The sequence below is a fragment of the Notolepis coatsorum genome, assembly GCF_963971535.1.
Source record: "Notolepis coatsorum genome assembly, chromosome: 15".
In the NCBI taxonomy this organism is placed as follows: domain Eukaryota; kingdom Metazoa; phylum Chordata; class Actinopteri; order Aulopiformes; family Paralepididae; genus Notolepis; species Notolepis coatsorum.
The window spans coordinates 46,904,069-46,931,085 of NC_140179.1; the positions used below are offsets into that span (position 1 = coordinate 46,904,069).

Here is a 27,017-nt window from a genome sequence, read left to right on the forward strand (position 1 = left end):
GAGACAGACAGAGGTATGAGACAGAGTGACCTGGGACTTATAGGAACCCAAGGAGGACAACCTACACTACCTTAGGCATACTGCACCTTATGTGGATACTGTGATACTGTGAATAATGTATATTTCAGTGGATACTGTGATACTGTGAATAATGTATACTCAGTAGATAGTAAATTATAACACTACCTTATGCATACTGCACCTTATGTGACACTGTGAATAATGTGAATATTCTTCTTCAGCTAGTTAGATAGTAAATTATATTGACCTAATTGACCTAATTGTTTACACTGCCTGTGTTGTTTTTACTACCTGTACCCCCCCCCCCCTTCCCCCATGCTGCTATGATGCCTGAATTTCCCCAAGGGGATCAATAAAGGAATATCTTATCTTATCTTATCTTATGAGACAGAGGTATGAGACAGAGTGAGGTATGAGACAGAGGTATGAGACAGAGTGAGGTATGAGACAGAGTGAGGTATGAGACAGAGTGAGGTATGAGACAGAGTGAGGTATGAGACAGAGTGAGGTATGAGACAGAGTGAGGTATGAGACAGAGTGAGGTATGAGACAGAGTGCTGGTGAGGTATTAAGACATACAGAGGTATGAGACAGAGTGATATAGAGCGATAGTGACCTTCTACGTCATACTGGACATGAGCACCAGCGGTCCCATGGATCAGCTTCGTACCACCTTCTATTCTATTCACATAATATGATTACTGCATGTATCTATTGCTATGTCCGCCCACCACAAACACGCAAACTGTAACGCCTGTCCCCGTCTCCCTGTGAGTGGGTGTCTCGTGGCGATGGCCAAGATGTGATCCTCTCTACGTCGCCCCCATACTTCAAATGGATCCAAACAGAATACATACTCATGTGCAAACGGAATATGATATTTTGAGCTCCGAGCCTCGACATTTAGCCTTTATCCTATTTTAACACTAGCGCTCGTCTCCCTATGCTTTCTCTTTTGTTGTTGTTGTTGTCGTTGTTGTTCTTAGCTCTATTCTATTTAAATCTTCCGTACCCCAGTTGCTATTGCATGTACATATGTGTTTTATTACACATATATATGTTCATACATACCAACAAGTTTTATTCTCCACCCATTGATCATCCATAGCAACACTACTATCACCGACATCCACCCCCTTTGTTTCAAGAAGACTTGTCCAGCCCATGGGGACATTAAAGTGTGATTGCGGGCTTTACAAATACATTTTATTTTATTTGTATGAGACAGGGATATGAGGCAGAGTGAGGTATGAGGCAGAGTGAGGTATGAGACAGAGGTATGTGGCAGAGTGAGGTATGTGGCAGAGTGAGGTATGAGACAGAGGTATGTGGCAGAGTGAGGTATGAGAATGTCTCACTTTCATTCCATCACATTGTTGCTCAGTCTAACTTAAGAACTGGACATTATGATGGCTGGTGGCCAATAGGGGGCAAGCTTCTTACCTTGATGAAGTTGGCGTTGATGTAATCTGTGTCATGATTGGTTGTTTTTAACGCAAGCTTCACCCGAGTGTGATCAACTGTTAGAGAGAGGGAAGGGGAGAGGGGGGGGGGCAGGGAGGGGGAGATAGCGTGTGAACAGGATGGAATTTCAATTAATTCAGAATAATGTTTTCACTGAGAGAAAGAGAGATTAAAAACTTAAATGAATCTTGCGGTTAATGGAACACAGAGCAATATCATCATTCCTGTTTGTGCGTGCGTGTGTGTGTGCGTGCATGCGTGCGTGTGTGTGAGAGAGTGTGTGTCCATACATCTGTCGCGTATGTACCCATTGACTAATGAGTAGGTTATTCACTAAAAGCCTTGAATGAATGGATGGATGGTGGATGAATGGTTGGATGGATGGAAGATAAAGGATAGCGTGAGGGAAGGATGGATGGAGAGACATGCATGCCCGCCAGGAGATTTATTTTTATTTACTTATTTTTTACCAAATTATTTTTGCCATATTTTCAGAAAATTCACCTACAAGTACATACCCAAGTAAATGGAAGATTGCTCCAATTCTACAAGGCCATTTGCATGTTCTAAATCAGTGGTTCCCAAACCTCTCCTCGCGGCACCCCAGCCGTTCCATGTATTTGTTAAATTCCACCACCAGCACACCTGATTCAACTAATAAAAGGGCTAGTTAAGTTAGTTAAAGCACCGAGCTAGTTAAGTTAGTTAAGCACCGTTCTAAATCATCCGGTTTCCGATGCAATGCACAGAGATTTTTATAAGCTCATATTTAGCTAATAACACTTCAAATCAGTGGTAAACAAACGTAGTGCTTTGACAAGTCAAGTCAAGAGTTTTATTTGTCACGGCATACAAGTATACAATGAAATGCGGGGGGTCTTGCCCGCAACGATGTGCATAATACAATAGTAATATATAATAGAATCCAATAGAACGACATTGTGCAATAAAACAAGTAAACAAAGTAGGGCATATCGGTATATGTACATGAGTTATTTACAGAGCATGGTAGGACATGCTAGGTCCTGTGGTAGTGCAATACACTGTTAGCTATGGATGAGGCACTGGGTCTTTATGTACACTGCTATACAATGCTATATTATACAATCTCAAGCTCTACTATACTATTCTTAAAGTGACCTTTCCTTTTGTAAAGTGACCATAAGTGTGAGCGTGTGCAGCATGAGTGTGTGTTTGCTCATGTTAAAGTGGCTGCTAGTGTGTGAGCGTGTACAGTGTGTGTGTCGTGTGTGTGCTCAAGTGTGCTTGCGTGTGGAGAGTTCAGTGTTCAAGGCTCTGATGGCCTGGGGGAAGAAGCTGAGCCGAAGTCTCTCTGTCCTAGTAGCTGGTGTTCGCAGGCGTACAAACGTAGTGCTTTGACTGCTGTTTTGATAGGGTTAGGGTCTTTACTCTTGGCTACATTTGAAAAAGAAACGCAACATTACTTAATACGGACTATGTTGATCTATTTATGACGTGAAATAAATCTCAGCCCGGTACCGATCAGGCTTAAGGTGTTAAACAACCTCTGAATGCTCATCTGCCATGTGTTTTGACAGAGGAATTGAGAAACATTTTCAATGAGAATGTATACATTTTTATTATTGTTATTATTTTGACCATGAATGATTACCTTCAGAGAGTTGGAAAGGTACTATGAGCAAAAATATATTTTGTTAAATGATTCAAAACAAAAAGCTGATAAGGGGTCATGATCCACTTAAGACCCAAGACTTGTGGGTCCATAGTCAAAGTCAGCAGTAGGTGTCACATAAGTTCCACACAACACTGGAAAGCTGGGACCATAAGGAACCATGTCAGATGCTGCTCAACACTGTATGTCAATATTTAATGCCCAGTAATATGCATTAAACATGTTTTGAATCTTGCTTATTCAAATTATTAAAATGTGAGGCATGGGACATTATACCTATGCCTAATGATGGCCATTCCCATGCTCAATTATGTTTCATAAGTTGTTGCAGCAATTCTTGGGTTGATGCCATTTTTTATGCAGATTTGGTGAAAACATTTTAAACTTTTTGACCACACGAGAATTGATAAACAAACATGATCAATCCTTTGGGTCTCAGCGGCAGAGAAAGTTAAAGCCACAATCTAGTGGCGGAGCGGGGTCGGGGTGTTGGTCCTGGGGGGCCAGGGGGTCCTGGGGTGGGAGTGGGGGAGGAAATGTCTTTTGTGGTGTCTGTGATAATATAATTTGATTTTGTTTTTATGTTCTGTATTTATAAATGTTGTTATTTCTACCGTCAGTTCAATTGTATTTATTGTTATTGTTATTACTATTATTGTCCTGTGAAGTCCTGTTTATTATTATTATATTGTGTGTTGTCATGTTTGTATATTTCATGTAAAAGAAAAGAAAGAAAATTTGATACAAAAATTAAAACATGATCCCATTAAGATACCAAGAAATTGAAGAACACTGTAGAAAAACGCATGCTGTGATTTAGTATCAAAAACCTTTGACGATATACCTAGGCATGCCATATAACCTCTGAATGGCTAGTTTACCTCTAGTTTATTTATGGTTTGGTAATATGTGTCTGTAAAGGGGCAACCATAGAACCCATTTATTTTTATTCAGATATCTTGAGGTGAGAGGTCAAGGGAGAGGTCAACCACAAGGTTGCAGCATTAACACATCCAGCGGAAAAAACGCTGTCCAGCGTTATTGGCCGCCATGCGTTGTCTGCCAGGATTGATGTACAGCGTTTTTTAGATTAATATTTCATTTTTTCGCCATGGCATTCATAATTCATATACCCACCCCCGGTCCTGCAGCTGGACCTTAGATGTGACTGCAACGACGGCTCAATACCGCCGCCTGGTGGATGGTCGGGCGAGTTACACTCGCAAACAGGATGTGCCATCAGTGCATCGATGAAAATCATCCGGCAGTCACATCTCGTTACGAGACTCCCGACAGACACTATGTACATAATGGATCGCTTTCTAAACTTAATAATCGATATGATTTCGGCGTTTATTGTGCCATACAAACCGGAAATGGACCTAGGCGATCAGCGTCGTATAATTGGGATCTTTCACCGCCAGTCTCATTGGCCCACGGTAAGAGGAATATAACGTTATTTTCAACCCGATTGTGCATTTCCTTGTTTGCAAACCATCTGATCAATATATCCACCCAACCTACATAAAGCAGTTACTGATGATCGGGGAATTATAAACGACCCCCCCCCCCCCCCCCTTTCCTCCGCGCATGATGAGGCATAATGTATACCGATCATATACATTTGAGTTTTTTGGTGTAGCGTGTATGGGGGGGAAACGGCAATCGATAATCTATATAATGCGTTTGGGCCTAAAACTAGCGTTTTTGGAATTACAGCAGAAAAGATTAAAAACATACTTATATTCTAGAAGGTATTAACACAACAATGTATGAATGAAAAAGTATAACGTTCCCACATCCTGAACGATAGATAATCGATGTTGAATGGGCCATAGTAATGTCAATATAGCAATAAAATTAAAAAAGTTATAGCCCTGCAAAGAAGGTAAACATCTCCATAGGCTTACAGCGCTGGCAGAGAGGGGCATGAGATGGGCATAACCCCCGGCGGGCAATGTGTTAATGATCCCCCTTCATCCCACAGGTAACATGGTGTGGTACCAATGGAATCCTTAGGTTGTCTAGTTTCATAGGATACCACTATCCTCACGCTAGCCTGCTAGAGCCAGCAGAAATTCAGCTAATGGGGCTAAGATTTTTTTTATATGCACTGTATATGTGCATATAAATATACAGTGCATATAAAAAAAATCTTATATATGTATATATATATATTTTAAGAGATGAATTTAAAGGGGGGGTTGAGCTCCCCCTAAAAAGGGTCTGGCGATGCCACTGGAGGGTGGGATGGATGGATAATGGATTAAGCAGGAGGGATGAATGGAGTGATAAGAGGGATGGAGGGAGGGAGAGATGGACAGATGTTGGGCTGTATAAGCCGACCCTATAGGGCCATCATGTACTTGCCGAGCTCTGTGTGTATGTATACATGCGCACACGTGCACACAGCATGCATCTGCCTGTGCAACCGTTTGTCTGTGCACGTGACCACTCAGTGGCCAGGTTATGACGTACACTAACCCGTTCACCAACATGCATTAGTCGGGCAGATGGCCAGTGTTTGCTATGTAAAGCAGGGAGGAAGGGGAGATTAAGTTACTGCTCGACTGGAGGTTGAAATGGCTGAAACGGGGTGACCTAAGCATTAGTGTTGTCAAAAATATCGATTTTTCGATACATATTGATTCTGAATATTTAAAACAGTTTCAATACTAATTTCCCGCAATATCGATACTTTCTGCACTATCGATTTTCAAAATATATATATATATTTTTAAGTCACCTTTTATTTTACAAAAAGTGATGTTTGGTGAAAGTTAGATTTGCACTTTATTAATCCCAATAGGGAAATTCATTCTTGTTTGATGATCAAGAGGCACCTTTTATTTGTTTTAAGTGAAGTTTGGTGAAAAAGCAAGTTATTGCACCATTAATCTCAATAGGGACATTCATCTTTGTTTGATCAAGAGTAACCTTTTATATATATATATTATTATATATATATTTTTTTTAAATGAAGATTGGTGAAAGTTAGGTTTGCCCACTTCAATCCCAATAGGGAAATTCATCTTGGTTTGATTTTTTTTTGTCAAATAAAAACAAATGTTATTTGAATGATTTCTAGTTTTCAAGAGAAAAAAATCGATTAAAATCGTAAATCGGATAAAAAAAAATCTGAGATTTAATTTTTAGGCCATATTGCCAAGCCCTAAAACAAAGGGTTTTAAAAGTGTTATATTTCTCTTCTCTTATAATACCAGAGAGAAGGTGAGGAGAATCGACCAGCAACAAAAGCTAAATATTTTTTTTAAGATTAAAGTCTTTTCCCAGTGGTATCGAAAATCGATACTTTTCAAGGTATCGTATCGAAGTTAGAAATTCCAGTATCGTGACAACACTACTAAGCATCCATGGTCAGGTGCGCCAGGTGCACCGTTAGTCCCGGTATGTGGGGGACCGGCTGAGCTTTCGGGGCTCACTGGGATCAAGAGAAAAGACCCAGTCAGTAACGGTCCCGTGGCCCAAAACACCTCGGAGGAGAGAAGGCGGAGGGAGAGAACATTAAACCCTTTCACTGCCACACGACAGCTGGTTAACCCTTTCACTGTGACAATACAGAAGGTTAGCCCTTTACTATCACACAACCGACGGCGATGCTCCATCATTAGCATCATTAGCTCTGCTAAAGGGCTAACCTTCTGTCGTGTGGCAGTGAAAGGGTTAAAGGGAAGAATCCCTTTAAAAAATAATATATATATCCACTCTAAAACCTGAATTTACACAGTGTGCTGCTATTCCAGTGATCTTGGAACAGGTCAGCCAGTATGTCCTGGGAGTCGTTCCACTATTCACTGTCTACGGAGCAGCTCTAGGATTTTTCTCTTGATGACATCTTCACTGGAGTCTGGTCTCTCTGGTGTTCAGCTTAAGAAGAGACTTGTATAGCTGCATGGTACTATAGAAATACTATATGTGAATTACATTTTTAGGGTGGATTTTCCCGTTAACAGTCAGGCAAATAGCAAAACAATCAGCATGGATGGACTGACATCCTTGTAGAGAAGGTTTCTCACTCTCTGCAGAATCCATGTGTCGGAGTAGTATTCAGGGTGCTATGCAGGCAAAGGTGGAGTCTGACCTAGAACTAGGTCAGAGTGTTACCAAACTAACTGTCCACTAATTATATTTCAGGGCTTTTAACTGTGAGCATACCTGTGTGTGTGTGTGTGTGTGTGTGTGTGTGTGTGTGTGTGTGTGTGTGTGTGTGTGTGTACTTACACGGCAGAATATCTTTGTATCTGTTCTTTTTGACATTCTCTTCTCTCTCTCCTACGTTGGTGGGGTAGATCTTATCCGTCCTGTATTTTGTTGATAACCTTCGTAACCTCTGAAAGAGAGAGAGAGAGAGAGAGAGAGAGAGAGAGAGAGAGAGAGAGAGAGAGAGAGAGATAAGTTAATTTGCTCTTCATTTGATTTTCTTCTTCCTGTCTTCGTGTGTCAGTGGTGGAGGAAATTAAAGTAGAAATACCCAGATAAAATAGTGCTCTAGATAGTAGAAGCCCTCCGTTCAAAATTCTACTTTTCTACTAAAGAAAGTAGAGAAGTATTTGAGATTGAATGAATGTACATAACTATCAAAAGCAATGCATTGTTTGTGTATTCCAGTGCTTGGGAGCATTTAAACCTTGACCCATTGACCTCTAAAAGGACATGTTAAAGTTATAGGTGGTCCAGTTCAAAATCAAGAGAACATCATCTTCATCAATTTCGGTCCAATGTTTTCAAAGCAAAACCTTTTTTTGGTCAAAGTAGCAACCGATGGGTTCAGATTAATGTAGTGAAGTAAAAAGTACAATAGGTCCTCTGAAATATAGGAGAAAAAGTACAAACGTCCCTAAAATGGAAATACAAGTACCTAGTACCTAGTACCTACGCGTTTTACTCAAGTGCAGTACTCGAGTAAAAATACGTAATTACTTTCCACTGGTGTGTGTATGCGTGTCTGTCCTTCTCATGAACACTCGGTCTTGTATTTATCAGATAACCGAAGTAACCTATGTGAAAACAGAGAGGTGTCTCTACGGAGCAGGTCAAATCTGCTCTCTCTTTACATTCAATAAAGAATGGAATGTTTTACAAGGTCTCATTAAACTAGATATACTGCTTCCACCTCAGGATCCAGGCTGCATGAAGAATTGTTTTTCATAAGACAAGGCGTTTTCCTTCCCTTACGTTTTATGCTGTTTGTAGGGGTGGGAATCTTACAACAATTTGATTAAACTGTGATTCTTGGAGTCTTGTGAGATATATGTTAATGGCTGGATGGATAGATAGCACAAGAGATAAGAATGCTATCTAAAAATATCTTCCCTTCTTTTATTTGGGTGAACTACCCCTTTACCCACAGTCCCATCTCTGACTAGTCTATTAACCACATCTAGAGACTGAGACACTACAATGCTCTCAACTTCACTTTGGACTTCACTATACCCAGCTCCAAGCTTCAGCTGCACATGCACACACACACTCTAACCCCCAACGCCCCCACGCACGCACACAGTGCACACACACTCTCATTAGTCCTCTAATGGTTGCGTGACAGTGTGTGGCGTGAGCGTGGCCAGATGTAATGGCAGGAGACACTAATTAAGACAAACTAAGTCAATGGCGGCAGTACAATTAGGAGACGAAGAGACACCACCAGAATGAGACACTCTGTCCATGGACTCTTTGGCCAAGAGCAGTGGGGGTGGAACTAGGGTTGGACCATATCTTACATCATTACCGGTTCAAATTCCATCACGATTTGCATTCAATGAGAGATTGTGCCGATTTATGTATATTTAAGCAATGATACACCAGAGGGAGTGTCATTCACCTCAAATGATCCCACCCACTTTTGACAGGTATGTATGGATATTCCCTATATGGAATACACCAATATGGACCAAACTGTTTAGCTAACTCCTTCTCCTTGTAACAAAGATAATAAATAATACATATATATGGAGTCGGACCAAACTGTAGTGTTTATCTAGTTCATTCTCCTTGTAACAAATATAATACATCTATATGGACCAAACTGCTTAGCTAGCTCATTCTCCTTGTAAGATAATTATTATGATATAATTTTTCATAAAAGATTGACGGACCTCGAAGGCCAATGTATAATAATAATAATAGATTGAATTTGTAATGCACTTTTTGTTCGCTGGGATCCCAAAGTGCTACACTGACTAGTCTACAGGGTTAAAACAGTTAAAAATATATATAAAATACAGAATAAAAATAAGAACATAGTTAATTAAAAACATAGTATAAACAGAACATTTAAAAAAAACAACGTCCGCAGCCAGCACAAAAAAATTAAAATAAAAGGCTAACAGTCAAAGGCCTTTTTGTTGGGGGGGGCAGGTGGCGCACGGAGATTACGTTCATCACCAACACCGGGAGACACTAGGATTCGCCTGTTCGAATCCAGCTCCCGGCGTTGCTATCAGCTTGGCTGTCCTCTCACGCTGATACAATTGGCTGTATCAGGGGGTGGGAAGCTGAAGGGTGGGTCCTGGGCGTTGTGGACAGCGACCCCTACAGTTCGGTCGGGGCGCCTGCTCAGCGAGGGTTGGATCTGAGGAGAGATAGTGTGGCCTCCCACACGCTACACTCTCCCCGGTGAGAACCTGCGCGGCCAGGTTGGCCTGCCCCAGGCTGCACATGCGTCGGAGGAAAGCATGCGACAGTCTCCGGTCTCCCGGACCAACAGTAGGGGAAAGTACGCAACAACCAGGAAGGGTGGGATGGGAGAAAAATCGGGAAAAAAGGAGGGGAAGAAAGATAATATATAAAAAAAAAAAAAGTAGGTTTTCAGGCCTGCTTTAAAAGAGTCCAGGCTCTGTGGTGCCCTCAGCTGGATGGGGAGGCTGTTCCACAGGCGTGGTGCAGCCGTGCAGAAGGCTCGGTCCCCCATGGGTGCAGAGCCGGGTATTGGGGACCTGAAGGAGCAGGCTACCTGCAGATCTGAGGGTGCGGGTGGAGGATTGTGGAGTGATGAGTTCCTGAAGGTAGAGGGGTGCGTGTCCGTTTATGCAGTTATGGGTGAGCGTCAGGATTTTGTAATTGATCCGGGATGAGACGGGGAGCCAGTGTAGTGAGTGGAGGATGGGGGTTATGTGATCGTGTTTACGGACTCTCATCAGGATCCTCATCAATGTGTCCCTTTCTATGCCGTGTCAGGCGCACATGGGAAGTGGAATTAGAGAAGCAGCAAGTTAGCAGCGTCCTTGTTGTCTAGAAAGTACACAAGGTGAACACAAGGAGACTTCATCACTGCTGTGATGTGGTCGTGACAAGTTATTTATCATCTGTGTTTTCACACCGTGGGATTTTTATTCCCCCCCCCCCCATCCAACAGCAATGATGGGGGGGCGGTGCTATATTAACTTCCTGTTGTTTTCGATGACAACAGATGTTCTAAATTGACGTCACGTCAGCTCTGTTGTGACCTGGAGTGTCACACGGTAGAACTTGGGAGAATTTCAAAAAGGAACGCAGAGTTCTAAAACTGGGATACTCTTTTTGAAGAGGATGTGCCGTCACATGACCTCTCTCTCTCGCTCTCTTTTTCTGCTTTTCTCTCTCACCCTCCCTCTCTCTCTCTCTCTGAGAAAGTCAGTGTGGGCGAGCAAGCTTCTGATCCTCGTGTGAAAATGGTTCAGCCTCCTCATCCTCTCCATTCTGTCCCTCCCTCCCTCCCTCCCGTTTCTCTCCTCCTTCCTTTCCGCTCTCCATCATTCTCTCTCTCTCTGCTCCGTCTCTCCCTCCCCCACCCATCTCTAATATGCCAGAGTGCTACTGTACATGCTGTGTCACAACAGCGCATATAAACTGATCAGCCTACAAACAAGACCAAGGTTCTCTGTTAGGGATGGGTACCGAATCCGGTACTTTTAAGGGTATAGAACGAATCACGCCGGTACTACAGAGTACCGATATCACGTGAGATCCACCGGTGCCACATTTAGGTAATACATTTTTTTATAAAAAAATTTAAATAAACCTATGAAGTGTGCCGCATGTTCACACGCACAATACAGGCTTACCTATAGGGTTGTACTTGATTCAACAACAACAAAGCAGTCTGGGCAATGGCAAGATGAAAACGGTCGCAAGTGTGGTAGGTAAATAACGTTTTTTAGAGACTAAAGTACAGAAAAAGGTACCGTTGGGTACTGGTATCGATGCACAGGTACCAGTACCGGTTCAAATGCGAACGGTACCCAACCCTAGTCTCTGTATACATGCTTTTAAATACCCGTTCGTATCCTGCATTCCTTCGGAGTGTACTTTGTGCATGTGCTCGGAAATTAACTATGCGTCCGCAAGATGCAATGAAGCACGTGGACAGCAGGGGCAGTGTGGGTGTGGCAGGCTAAACACTATCTGGATAGTGGATAGCTCAAGAGGAAGATATTCTTCTATATATTTCTGTGTCTGTCGAGTGAGGATTCGGCCACGATCTGCCCCCTAGTGGATAGATTATTATGTGAACAATGCTGTTCACAACGCAGCCGCTTGTCTGCTTGTACGTGCATGGTTAAAAGCAAATATACCGAGACTCCAAGGGGGTAAATTCACCAATCTCAAGTCCTGCCCTCTTTTCTTGATCCTCCAATCGCAGCTGTCGCTTCCCGAGGACAAATTGTGTCAAGCAAGTCCAAGGGAAGAGACAGTTGTGATTGGAGGATCAAGAAAAGAGGGCAGGGCTTGAAATAGGACAATTAGAATCGCGCATTTGCACAAAACGAAAGGTTATCCTATAACCAAGTTATATGAATACTGGCTGAGCGTCTCGCTCTGCCATATTGAGATAACTCTTATCTCCTAGCACTTAACACTTTCAGTGCCACCAGGGGGCGCACGACTTAGTGCTTGAATGCCACCATCGGCGCCAATGTTAACGTTAATATCGCCTAATCTATGTTTTAAATTATGGCTATGTGTCTAATCTGCCCGTCGCTTATCAAAGAATCATTTCCCCAGTCAGTGTTGTCAAGGCAGATTGGTTTTTTATCGCTTCATTTCCATTTGAGAGCATTTTGAAAAGCACCCGTTTTGAGGTGAAAAACAGCCCATTCTGTGATAATCGCCTTTTACTGGAATATTCCAGAACGTTGATATTTGTCGGCCTATTTATGAATCGTTTTCAAATAAACGCTAGATGATCAATAGTATACGTGCACGCACGCTGATAATAGCTGCTTTCATTTCCTTGTGGATTTTACAGTGAAACAGCCATAGCACATAATAGTGGAAACGCTTATATCTTCATGAAAACGAGTCTGATTATCCTAACACTGATAACATAGATTCCTTACCTGACATCAGATGGTATCCAACTGGTATATTCCAATTCCTGATCACCATTCGAAAAAATCGATAAGTGTATAGATCTAACGTGTATACAGTAGAACTCATGATCCGCGGGGCTCAGAGCCCCCTGAATGAACTCTGCTACTCCGGCTGCATGGGTGAGAAGTGAAATGTGGACTGGAATTTTTTTTCCCCCCATCCATTTTCATTGAGTCCATTCCAAAAGGGTGATTTACCATCTGGGAGACGATAGGGGGCGCTTTTTTCACATCTGATCGCCGGCGGCCCTTGGGTAGGCTCCACCTTCCTCAGAACGATTTCCATACACGGAAAACCATCCAAGGGACCTCAGGGCGCTAAGAGCGAGACGCTCAGCCAGTATTCATATAACTAGGTTATAAGATAACCTTTCGTTATATTATCATACTGGCAATCGCGTCTCGCTCTGCCATATTGAGATAAGGGGCAGAGCGGATGCGTGGCCCGACAAGTGTACCCCCTTAGGGCCCGTAAGCCCCAGCCAGGGAGGAGGGGAGTCCCGTCCACCCGCCCGTCCTAACGAAGGGGGGGAGGCAGTCAACTCCACCAAAGTGAGAAAAAAAGGGGGAACCAGGCACCCCTGAAAACGCACAGCACAGGCGGGACCACGTGTGACACAGCACCCCGTGGCACACACCCACACACCCCTGCTAGCCCACCAATGGTGACACGCAGGAGAGGTCCCAGACCTCAGAACCGCCTGGGAGACAGAACCCCCAGTCATGTACCCCCAGTCATGTCCACGAGGTAAAACTTAACGAAGGGACCCGGGGAGGACCAGGAGGCCGCAGCACAGATGTCCTCCACCGAGGCCCCCCCCCTAACAGGGCAGCAGAGGCCGCCACCACCTGCCTGGTATGAGACCTGGCAATCTTCCCTGACCGGCCGAGGACCAGAACGTTGTCCAGGGTAGAATACAATTTTTATCCCCCGACGATGCAGAGGCCCCAGCGCGGTCTCCACGCACTTGGTGAAGATGCGGGGAGCCAGAGAGTAGCCGAACGGCAGCCTCTGGTACCCATACGCTAAGCCCTGCAAAGGAAGCGTAGGTATGTCCTAGGATGGAAGATCGGGATGCGAATACGCATCCTACAGGTCTATGGAGGTGAACCAGTCCCCCACCTGACAGCGCCTAACAGGTGGGAGACAGTCAACATTCTGAACCTTCCATGGGACAGGTCCAGTATGGGTCGGGGGCCTCACCGCAGCCGCTGGCGAGGCCGCGCCCTCACTTCTGGCTGCGCGGTGTGAGGCGGTGTGGGGCCTAGGTCAAATACCGCCCGCGCTCCTGCGGACAGACCAAAAGGTCCCTCTGCGGAGAGGGGAGCCCTGAGGAGGGGAAGCCTTCTCTCCTCCTCAAGGGGAGACTGTTCCAACCAAAGATGTCTGTGAACACGCGTTGACAGCATCCTAGCCCTCCCTGCGGCTATAGCTTGCGGCTAGGTCAAAAGCTGAATAACCTCAAAACCTCACGCAATGTTTTGACGTCGGCTGGCCCTAAGGCCCCACCACCCGACACCATTTTTGACAGAAAAAAACAGCAAATTGAACAATGTTGCCAGTCGCTGCTAATTCTATACCGCGGCGGTATAGGCTTCATCAGCCCACCAGCCACCTGCCGGGCCGACTCGCCTCATGGTGTCGGCCGGGCGGGACACCGTTCCCCCATGTCAGAGGCAAAGGACTGATGCCACCTGCTTCACTAAGCACGGAACACCAGTGGTGGCTGCAGACCAAAGTCTACTACTAGTGAAGCACTGCCTCACTAGTAGGCATGCAACAACCTCCACTGTGGTGTGCACCCATGAAGGGATAAATGAATAAATGAACGAAAACTATTAACATATTGCAGAATGGGCTAGCCCATACACACAATTGTTAAGGGGATGCAGACCAGAGAAAAACGCCAGTCCCGTCCACACCAGGGACCCCCATTCTCAATTCATAGATTCACAAAAAGCACACCTGCCCTGAGCCTCAGCCCATCCACTCATGTAAATGGTAAACAAGCCCCCGTTAAACCCCCAACATTAGACACAGATTGACCGTCAGCATGAATGGTTAAGAGGAGGGAAGACCTTTTAGTAAAGACAGCCCTCGGTGGGGAACAAGGGAACGGCGTCCCAGCATTGTAGCATTAGCTGCGCGCTCTAGGATAGTTGGAAAAACACCCAAAAAAGAGTCATGACGACCATGTTTTCCCAAATATCCTGGCCCTCGCGCCAATACATCACTCGGTTGTCTCACGGGACAACGAGCAGTATTACTCATGCTAGTATCAATGGCTGATAGCGCAGGCCCTACCTGTGCACGACTTAGCTCGACTGCTAACCGTCGCGCGACGTCCCTCGGTCCGCTGTCACGAGACGAGGAAAACCCAGGACAGGCCCGGTGCGCTGTTAGGATGTGCCGAGAAGATTCCAGGGGCTGGTGAACTTCTGGCGAATACCCAACATTGTGTAATTCTCCCTGCGTTTCATAACAACTAGTTCACGGAGTGCACTGCTACTTCTGTGTTGGAAACAAAAATAGGAAAGTGGAGCGTGAGCATTTCCGGCGTCATATAGGGAGACGCAGGGGCGTGGCCTGGTCACATGCATGTGAGTGCATTTGTTTGTTTCATGAGCACATTAACCCATTCTCCGCCAATACCGTGTTAAGGCGTGTTTCTCCGCCATGCGTTGTCTGCCAATAACGCTGTAAGGCGTTTTTGATATCAATATTTCATATTTTCGTCATGGTATTCATATTTCACCCACGGAGTCTTGGCTGATGCTGTAGGACTCCGCACAACTCTGCAACGCTTCAATACTGCCACCTGGTGGCCGATCGGCGAGTTGCCAAACCGGAAGTGCCCGTTGCAGCTCGGTCCGTCCCCTAATTTCGTCCGGCCACTCGTTTATCGTCCTGGGGCTCAATACAGACACCGTGGATATGGATCTTTGCCATAACTCAAAAATCTACATGATTTGGATGTGTATTAGTAATATACAAACCGGAAATGGATCGCATCGATCAACATCACATAATTGGGATCCGTTTGCTCCACTCTCATCGCCCAACGCTACGAGGAGACTGACGTGAGTTTCAGCGTTTTTCTTTATCATTTTCGATACAAACTGCTCTGATCAATATATCACCCATACTACATAAATCATTTAACGTCGGTCATTGAATTATAAACGACCCCCCCCCCCCTCCTTTCACCCGCAGATGATCAGTCATGACGTTTAGGACCATGTACAGTTGAAATTTTTTAATATAGCATGGATCGGTATCAAACTGCATTTGATAATCTAATATATGCATTTATGCCTATATCTCACGTTCTATGAAATACTGCAGAAAATGATAAAAACATATTTATACTCTAGACCACGGGTCAGCAACCTTTTTGACATGGAGTGCCCGTTTGAAATATAGTTGTAACTAGTGTGCCTCAACAATATTCCATGCATCGTAATTTTTTTCTTCTCATAATCAGGTCCTTTTAATGATAATCTTTACATTATTACATCATTATTGTTATTAACAATATTATTATGATGGTTGTATCAACCCTAAATCTGAGTTGGGGGGGGGAATGCAATGCAGACAAACAGCTGCATACAGTGCGACCATTTCACTCACATTTGCCCATTCATTTTTGGACACATCACACACCATTAGGCCTGCCACGATAACACATTTTGCTGGGCGATTAATTGCCCCCGAAAATATCGCGATAAGCGATATTATTGCGACCGGGTAGAGAATTTTTTTTGAGAATTTTTTTCCCAAAACGTTTATTTTGAAGCCCACCGCTCCGTCTTTTCCGGTGTTTTAGACTTTTATTTTGAAGCCCACCGACCGGACCGGAAGTATTGTTGTGATTATCCTAAGCAGAACCTATGAGCCGACAACTTGTCTCGTCCGGTTCTGTTTTTGAGCTAATGATAAAACAAATTGTTGGTGAACAACTAACTTTAGGTTAGTTTTAACGTTAGCTACTAACGTTAGATGCAGCTACTACAGGCAATCAACGATGAGGAGGAAGCGTCAAAGCAGTATATAATAGAATAGCTGTGGTCCGTAAGCACTGCAGCACGACTCGAAACTACCGTGTTATAATAAATTAATTCATGTTTAACTTGTCCCTGTGTCCAGTCCTTTGACTAGCCTCACCCGTTCATTGTAAACAATGATGCATGTAATTGTATTAACGTTATTCTGTGTTGTACTTGTAGCTATGCTATACGTTGTATTTCGTTTGTTAGCTATTTAGCTAATGTTGTTAGCATGGAATGAGAATCAAAGCTCTATCTTTCATCTTTATTTAGCAGTCCAGTTTCTCCGGGCAGTAGCGAGTAACTACTTGGGTCTAAAAATAGCTAACGTTACACTACAAATAATGCTACTTGGTTAAAAGGAGCAACACTATTGAGAAATGTAGTTAAGCTATGTGGCGTTGCCCCACGGAGCTCCCGTGCTGTACTCTAGTAACGTCAGCGGCCCGCCTCCCAACACGGACAGTGACTGACAAGGGGCACTGGTTCCGCCTCATTAAAACAAACGCGCAAATAGCAATTAATCACGCCCGTCAAAATCATTGCATTCATTTGAATTATCGCAGCAATTAATCGATTTATTGCTTATCGCGGCAGGCCTACACACCATCGTAGGGGTGGGCGATATATCGAGTATACTCGATGTATCGCGGATTGTTCTACCCGAGATGTAGTACTGTACTATATCGCAAACATCGAGTATTTAGTTTATATGGCGCCGCCCGCGGCCGAGAGACACTCGCAGTGCTTTCCTCGAGAAGGGACGGCGGAGCTATAGGCTACCGTTAGTGTAGTCAGGGCTGTACAGTGCGATATAATGTTGCGGTTGTAATTTCATTAGACAGACCAGCGCGGACCTTTAATAACATGTAATTTAATTGACACGAGCAATGAGCTAACGGTAGCTGCTAACCAAGGTATCCATTAGGATTATGCTAAGCTAACTAGCGATAGCTGCTAACCCTGGTAAACGGTCAAAGCGGACTCCACAAGACTAGTTCCATTCGTGAGGAAATGGGGTGGGTTATATTGACAACGCTTGACAACAGCAGTTTAAACATAACTTCATATTTATTCGTTTCTGTATATCATTCAATTTCCATCTCCGTGTGTCTCCATCTCCATCTCTTCCTGTTTACATTCGAGTGTGACGTTATCACCTACGGCAGCTTAGACGATCAAAACGCGAACCTAGAACAAACCCCGAGGGGGGGGGGGGGGGGGGGGGCTGGCTCTCTTGTTCATTCTCGCCCCCTCTCTCTCTCTCTCTCTCTCTCTCGCTCTCTCTCTACATTCAATGATTTAAAGTAGCCAAACGTTACAGACTCACAGTAGGGTGTGTATATATATACATATATATATATATGTGTGTGTGTGTTTGGCTAAAGTGGATAGAAAACACAGTACTGTGTAAAAGTCTTAGGCACCCAAGAGTTTTTATATAAATTGTCTTAGATGTAAATAATTTTTTTTATTAGTGCGTCAGTAGACTACTCTTAGTACATTTTCATTAAATTATTTTTTAAAGCATCTTCATGGTTTAATAATGCAAACATATGTTGCAGGGACTTATATAATCATCATATTGGCGTGACTGTATGCGCATCAAAGGGTTAAATCAAGCATTTTTAAGTGATTTCGAGGAAATGTAAAAATATCGCGATATATATCGTGTATCGCGATATAGCCAAAATATATCGCGATATCATTTTTGGCCATATCGCCCAGCCCTACACCATCGGTGTGTGTACTGTACGTGTGCTGTCATAGCTCCACCTACAGGCCTAATTGAGAACACCAGGAGAACACCAGGATGTGAATGGAGGGTGAATGTGAGGTATATCGTGTAAATACGTTTTGATTGATCGCAAGACTACACTGTAAAAAAAATTATAATAATAATAAGTTACCAGAACTTAGAAATATTGAGTTCAGTTACTGTGCATTAAGGTTTTCAGTTTTCAATCCATAATAAGTTAACAGAAAAATAAGTACACAACCACATTATTTCAACCTAATAAAACTATGTTTATTGTCATTGTTTTAAGAACACAAGTTGACTTGGTAATACTCACATTTTGAGTAAAAAAATGGCTTTTAACATGTGCAATGTTCAATGAAATAGAAAAATAAATAATACAATTTGTTGGTTAATCCCACTGGTCACAATGGTGACCGTAATAATGTTTTTGTTATAAGGCTCTGCAAATGTTACTGAATGATGTAGCAATGTATTTCCAGCTAAATTGAAATAAACAAATAAAGGGTCTCAATTAAATATGTGGTAGTAAAAAGAACCTGTGGGAGAATTTCAACAAGATAAATGCGACAACAGTGCAAAATATTTCACTATAATATTTCAAAGCAAAAAAAAAAAATTAAATAAAAAGAAATATATATATATTTTTTTTATCCACTTTTTCTCCCATTTTCTATATTTTTCTCCCATCCCAATTTCGTATCATCCAATTCAACCCTCCCCTGTCACGAACGCTGTTTCTTGCCTCCCACAAGCCGGCTACAATGTGGACTAAGTCATACATAGCACAAGTCCCCTCCGGTACTTGAGGTAACAGCAGTCGCATCTTTTCACCTGCGCAGCTCAATCTCTCAGTGGCGAGGAGTAACGCGTGGGAGGCTCACGCTGCCCCCGACACTTCCTGATTCTACTGCGCAGGCGCACCAACCGACCTGTAGGAGTCGCTGTCCACAACGCCCGATCCCCACCCATCAGTTTCCCACCCCCTAATACGGCCAATGTGTATTAGTATGAACGACCAGCTAAACTGAAAGCAATGTGGAGCGCTGGGCTCGAACAGGCGAGCCCAGCGTCTCCGCATTCGTGGCGAGCGCCTTACCCACTACGCCACGTAAATAATATTTTAATTTTTTATTTTTTTTATGCTGCCCCCTGTGCCTATGAAAATGCCCCGCGTGCCTATGCAGGCAGGGTTGCCTACCCCTGCTCTAGACGGTATTTTAGTATGAATGTGTGAATGAAAAAGTAAAACGTTCCTACATCCTGAATGATAGATAATTGATGTTGAATGGGCCATAGTAATGTCAATTTAGCAATACAATTTAAAAAGTTATAGCCCTGCAAAGAAGGTGAACATCTCCATAGACAAATAGCGCTGGCAGAGGATGGTTTAGGATGGTCAAAGTGGTGGCAGAGAATGGGTTAAGTGCTAGGAGATAAGAGTTCTCAATATGGCAGAGCGAGACGCGATTGCCAGTATGATAATATAACTACAGTTCTCTTTTTGACCTAGCCACAAACACGACCTTAAGTCATCATAATTCTCACCTAAAACATTCGCTTATAGACCTTACTCCCACAAATTTTTTTTTTTTACAAACGTCCCTTCAGGCTATGGGATCTAGACACTACAGTTCAGTAACCAGTTTGTCTATCGTCTCACATTCCAAATAGTGTGTCTGTGGCGTCAATGATGATCTATAGTTTCTAGACAAACAGTGTGTGGCTGGCATCATAATGATCTATAGTTTCTAGACAAACAGTGTGTGGCATCATAATGATCTATAGTTTCTAGACAAACAGTGTGTGGCTGGCATCATAATGATCTATAGTTTCTAGACAAACAGTGTGTGGCATCATAATGATCTATAGTTTCTAGACAAACAGTGTGTCTGTGGTCACATAGGGCTGAGCCCAAACGTTCGAACGTTCGTTCGTTACGTTGGCATTCAAATTCTAAATCAACATTCGAATTTTTTATAATTCTTTTTTATTTTAATATTTTTTTTATGTGTCTATTCATTCTGTTTAAACCAATGTGGTTTTTCTTCACAGTTGCAGATAAAGATTAGGCTACGCTACACTAATATTATAGTATTAAAAAAAACGGATTAGTTATATTCATTAAAGAAAGTTGATTTAATAAAAAAAAATTACAAATTTAATCAGATTAATCACTTTTTTCAAATTGAGGATTTTGTTTGATATTTATTTAAAAAATAATTTAAATGAATAATGCTAATACTCAAATTTAAATTTTTTCACTTTTTTTTCTTTTTTTAATTAAAAACGAAGGTTCAAACATCCGTTCGGAAAAACCCTGACGAAGTTCGAATCCCAAAAACAGGCTTCGGGGACAGCTTTGTGTCATACTGATCTATAGTTTCTAGACAAACCGTGCGTCTGTGGCATCATACTGATAGTTTCTAGACAGTGGCCGTCAATAGCAGAGTTCAGTATAGTGTACTACAGATACTAGTAACACACACAAGTACTAGTAGACACACATTTACTTTAGTACTATACAAATACAAACAAACAGACCGAGTAAGAGCAGACACGCAACATACACACAACTTACGCACACTGCAGTAATATCACACACACAGTGTATACACATTGGAAACAGACACACTTGGGAACTAATGAGTTTTACAGAATTGCATCCGTCTGTTGTCTGTACTCTGTACACAGAGACAAAGACAAATGTACTAGAGAGAGGAGGCAGAAAAAGGAGTGTGTGCGTGTGAGAGAGAGAGAGGGGAAGAGAGGAAGTGAAAGAGAGAGAGCGAGAGAGAAAGTGTGTGTGTGCGTTCAGTAATCGAATTAGCTTGTCTGGTCTCATGTGAATTACATTTCATCAGAAGTCTGCTTCTGTGCTGGGCCGGGGCCCAGAAAACACACACACCACACAACACGCACACACACACACACACACACAAGATGGGCCTCACTCATCAAGCTCACTCGTATGTTGTTTGTACAGTTTATATTTGTGTTTTAAAAGCAGCTGTACCAAAATAAAACCTCTGCATTTATCACCCTAACGGACACAAGGGGACACCTTCATACGTCTACTGTTGCCTCCACAAACAAGTGTCCACTGCCCTGTGCCCTCAGCGTTTTGCTATTGTTGAGACAGTAGGATGGCTGAGAGGGAAACACACTAGAGAACAGGGGAGGAAATTAGGCCACTTTACTCGCCAAATGCGAGTATTTTTTACGTTTGGCGAGTGATTCATGAAGACCACTCGCCAGTCTGGCGAGTATACAAAAAAATAAAACATTCTGCAATCACTGCACTGGCAAATGGTGCGCGTCTTCTGAGTGTTCGCTTTAGTTGACAGACAGTGCCACGAGAGCACTGCACAAGACCACCCGCGGACATAATAATGTTTAATAAACGTTTGCGCAGTACTGGCCAACCCGCGGACATATAATAATAAAAGTCCCGCGGTACTACTAGGCTAGCCATCAGGAGCACTCGCAAACAGATAACGTTAGATAGCGTCGTCACTGAACCACCTCGCGTACACAATTAATGACATGTTGCGGACAGCCATATCGGTGACAATGTTTAGCTTTTAGTGCCAAATGATAAGAGTCTGAGGCGGAGTCTCAAAAGAGAATGTTGAATATTTATTGTGCAAAAATCACAACATCCTCTCCAACGGAGCCTTGTAGCCGAGTAGGGTATATCTGCAGAGCCACTTGGTAATGAGTGCAACACCGTGTAATGTCCGTGTGGATCGTTGGAGTAGGGTATATCTGCAGTGCTGCAGCCCCGTATAGATTTGTATTAGTATCATAATCAATCACCTGTTGTTGAATAAATACCATTACTTTCTAGTTATTACTTAAAACAGTATATATAAAACAGTAGCTGTATAAAAATATAAATAAAAAAAAAGTATAATTTATATAATTTAATTAAAAAAAATAAGAAAAATAAATGTATGCACTGGTATTTTTGGGACGGTTACATTCACTTTGGGACGGTTAAAATTGTATTTCGGGACGGTTCTGGGACGGTGGTGAAAAAAGTTAGTCTGGAGCCCTGCCATCGAGTATAAGTTACTAAGGACACATTTAAATCAGAGGTGTAATGTTGTCTACTAGAACTGTATACAGTGGTTAGCTTCTAGTTAGCGTTATATAGCTGCTTGCTAGCTAACGTTAGCCCCGTGTGCTCAAAGCAGCCAGCTAGGTGTATCTGTTATGACTATAATGTTTCCGAAAAAGCACCGGACTACGACGTAAGGTTAGACATTTTATTTCATGCTCAAAAGCCCCTGGCTTGCACATCGCAGTCACGAAAGGGGCTAGCTCAACCAGTGCACTGTGTGCACAACCATAGATATCTATGTGCACAACGTCAACAGCACACCAACCCAACTGACGTTACCACAACACTTGACGGTACTTCACAGCACTGTCGTAAGACCACCGTGCTGTCTTAAAAGGCACAGTGTGCCTACCCAGATGCATACACAACATTGACGCGGCTTGACATACAAAGAAGTAATTATCACAATTAGCGATTTTTTTTGTCTGGTAAAAAATCTGTTTGGCTGGTAAAAAAAATCAGATACTCGCCAGTTGGCTGGTAAGCCAAAAAGTTAGTTTCCTCCCCTGCTAGAGAAGGTTCTTTATTGAGACGGTAGGAAGGCTGAGAGGGAGACAGAGTAGGAGAGACACAGGAGAGAAGGTTCTTTATTCAGAAAGTAGGAAGGCTGAGAGCGAGACAGAGTAGAGGAGACACAGGAGAGAAGGTTCTTTATTGAGACAGTAGGAAGGCTGAGAGTAGGGGTGGACGGTATGGTCTAAAATTTATATCACGGTATAATTTGAAGCATAGACGGTAACGGTATATATCACGGTATCATCGTTTTTGATAAAACATTTTTTTTTAATTTTATATAATTTTTTTTATTTTTATTTTTTTTATAAAATATATATATTATATAATTAGACTTGTACTGGTATTATCTGCGAGACATCGCCACCACGCAACAAGCTCCACTGTCTGTGTACTACGGCCAGGATTCTCCGGAGCTGCACCTGGACCTATACTCTAGTAGCCTCGAGCAGAGCTACGGCCAGGATTCTCCGGCGCTGCACCTGGACCCTATTGTATTGGTATTATAACGTTAGCAAGCCCTCAGCTCGAATACGCATCGAATCAGTGTTATAAGACATTGATATCATGAGCTATCTGTAGCTACTGCATATATAACGTTAATACAACGCCTCAGTGAATTATTTAGTTCAATGGGACATTTCGTTTTGAACGGTGAACTAATTTGCGTTAACGTGAGCTAACAGGTAGCATACACGTCTCTAGTACTAGACTTTGTGGAGCGTTTGTTGATGTCAGGAGCTATCGGTAGCTGGCCGACTAGATACCGTTCGGTTAGACAATGCCCCATCATGTATTAAACTAAAAGTGAATAGTTGACTGGGTCATTTAGTAACGGTAGCTAAGCTAACGTTAGCTCAGGGAGACGCCGACAGCTCCCGTGTCCCGTCCCACTAGACTACTAGACCCGTGTTTACATGCGTGCGGTAGGGGCTGGCACGCCCACTGCGCGAAGCCTCCTAAATAACTTTTTCCAGTTCGCACATATCTATTATCTATGACTAATTCTATCTATTTTTAGGGGCAAATGCGAGTGAAATAGTCGCGCTGTGGTTACATGACGTCATTGCTATTTTAGAGCTGCACTACCGGTTACACGGTATACTCAAAATCCATACCGTAGAGCAAATTCATACCGTTTATACCGTATACCGTTTATACCGTCCACCCCTAGCTGAGAGGGAGACAGAGTAGAGGATACATGGGATAGAAGGTTCTTTATTGAGACAGTAGGAAGGCTGAGAGGGAGACAGAGTAGAGGAGACACAGGAGAGAAGCTGAGAAGGTACATTATTGAGACAGTAGAAAGGCTGAGAGGGAGACAGAGTAGAGGAGACACAGGAGAGAAGCTGAGAAGGTACATTATTGAGACAGTAGAAAGGCTGAGAGGGAGACAGAGTAGAGGAGACACAGGAGAGAAGGTACATTATTGAGACAGTAGGAAGGCTGAGAGGGAGAGTAGATGAGACACAGGAGAGAAGGTTCTTTATAGACAGTAGGAAGGCTGAGAAGGAGAGAGTAGGAGAGACACAGGAGAGAAAGTTCTGTTGGGATCTGATCCAAGGCCTGCAGGGGTACATGTCTTAACCATACCAGGCTACACCATCTCTGGGCAATAAATCCCCAAAGTCAGGAGGTGCTACTAATTCACGTGATGTGTATACGTTTTTTTTTTAACATACCATCATACACCCACTTTAATAAGGAGCATACTGTTAATCTTTGAAATATCTTTGATTAGTTAGTGGATTTAAAAGGGAATTGAACCAACGACCTAATGGTGTCAGGATGGCCTGAGTGGGTGGAGTTTACACGGGTGAGTGAAAACGTACCTCTTTGAGGTAATAACCGTTGCCCTCTCCCTCTCTTTCTCCCTTCCTCCCCCTCTCTCTCTCTTCCCCTCATTGCTTCCCTTCCCTTGTTCCATCGACAAATCCTGCTTTTAATTACTCTAACTTCCTCAGTTACGTAAAACACATACCCACACGCAGTGCAAACACAATGAGCTGCAAGTTAAAGCACAGATAGAGAGAAAGGAGAGGAGAGCCAAGGCTTTTAAGAGGCTCTTGGTAAAAGAGTAAATGGATTATTTTATCAAGTCTTTCTCTCCCTCTCTCACATTCATCTGCTCCCCTACACACTACGCACTTCAGAGTACCTTCTGTTCTGAGAGGAGGAGAGAGAGAGAGGGAGGAGAGGGCCTATAGTAAGAGAAGAGAGGGAAATGGGAGAGAAAGAGGAAAGGAAACAACCAAGAGAAGGATGGAGACCAGCCAGAGAGAAAGATAAATAAAAGGTTGAGTGAAGAACTCTTCCGTCACGCTCTAACTTGCTCAGTCATTCTTTCTTCCCTTCAAAGGTTCCCTAAAGTGTCTTAAAGGGCAATGCCACCCATTTATTTTGTATATAGTAGCACACTGCGGAGCACACTGCTGTGAAGGAAGGGTGCACTGAATTTACAACACAAGATAAAATGACAGCAACACGGCATGCCGCCCAATAATAGTTTTATCTTGATTATCTTGTTTTCATGATCATGGGGATCATGCAATCGAAACTGAAAGTTGATCGCCCAGCCCTAGCTTAACGTATGCCTTATTTTCTCAAGCTTTTCTCAAACACCTCCTGAGGGCGACAGTGGCTCAGGAGGTAGAACAGTCGTCTGGTAATCCGGAGGTTCCCGGTTCAATCCCCACTCCTCCCGGGCAGCGTGTCGAAGTGTCCTTGAGCAAGACAACTCTATGAGCAGGTTGGTACCTTGCATGGTCGCCTCTGCCGTCGGTGTTTGAATGTGCGAGTGAATGAGTCAAATGTGAGGAACAAATTTTAAACTGCTTTGGATAAAAGCAATATATAAATGCACCATTTTCCCCCCCTCTATCAGTCTCTTGAAGAGGGGTATTTGTTGGATTTCAAATTCATGAAAATGAAGGCCAAATGATACTTCAGCATGGACCTTCCTCCAACCATCATAGCTGCACGTTGTTGGCATTTTTGGCTGGTGGGCGGCCGGGTAGCGCAGCGGACTAAGCGTCTGTCTACCACCACAGAGACAGTGGGATCAAATCCAGCTGTGGTGCTTCCGGGTTGGTCGACCGTCCATACTAACACAATTAGCAGTGTTAGAGGGTGGTAAACCCGGCGAGGGTGGGTCGTTGTAAACAGCGACTCCTACAGTTCGGTCGGGGCGCCTGCACAGCAAGGGAAGGATCTAGGAGAGGTAGTGTGACCTTCCACACATTACACTCTCTCAGTGAGAGTCCGCACTGCCAGGTGAAAAGAAGCGGTGGGCTGGGTACACATGTGTCGGAGGAAGCATTGTGATAGTCTCCGCCATCCCGGACCGACGGTAGGGGGTAGAGTGCGCAACGACCAGGAAGGGGATTGGGAATTGGCATAACAACTAACATTGGGAGGGGAGAAAAACGGAAAAAGAAGGGGGGAAAAAGATAATAACAAAGAAAAAAGAAGTGGTGGCTGTGTACATTTTTTTATCTTTTTTTTTTAAACGGTATCTCACGTGAATCGATACTCGGTAGTACCGACGTGTTTCGGTAAGTACCTTTAAAAGTACCGAATTCGGTACCCATCCCTAACCCACGGTCACCCACCAGAGCTCTCAAACACACAACACTGACACACTCAAATAGGTCACGTCTTACAATGCAGTCAAGAGTAACTCATCTTTTACAGTGACAAGGTACACAGCTACCAAATATACTGTTCTCTCTCCTCCCTCGCCATCTCGCCATCTCTCTCATCCCGTTTTGTTTTATGCAAATCTCTGCACATATAACTGGTACTTTTTGCCACATTATGTGAATATCATCAGTAGGCTGCTGTGAGTGACTCCGCCTATGAGGAGGAGAGTCACTGGTCCTTCCCGCCAGCTGGGCGCGGCCGCGGCGCCCACTAATGCGTAGAGGAAACACCAACGTCGGTACCTTTCATGTTCCAATTATCACGTGTCGTCCTCCTCACAGAATGATAGGATTCAACTCAAGGTCAGAAATCATCTAAATGCCCCCTGGGCCATTAAATCAAAGGTAGCCCTTGTTATAA

At 43.4% G+C, this 27,017-nt stretch overlaps 1 protein-coding gene across 1 annotated transcript in view; it reads right to left on the reverse strand.

Moving 5' to 3' along the window:
* The window catches only part of LOC311241501 (tyrosine-protein phosphatase non-receptor type 12-like), a 118,182-nt gene that overhangs the window by 54,971 nt on the left and 36,194 nt on the right, over positions 1-27,017 (reverse strand). Inside the window, 2 exon segments of the mRNA XM_084330348.1 lie at positions 1,465-1,541; positions 7,382-7,490. Of these exon segments, the coding sequence (XP_084186474.1) occupies positions 1,465-1,541; positions 7,382-7,490 (186 nt within the window).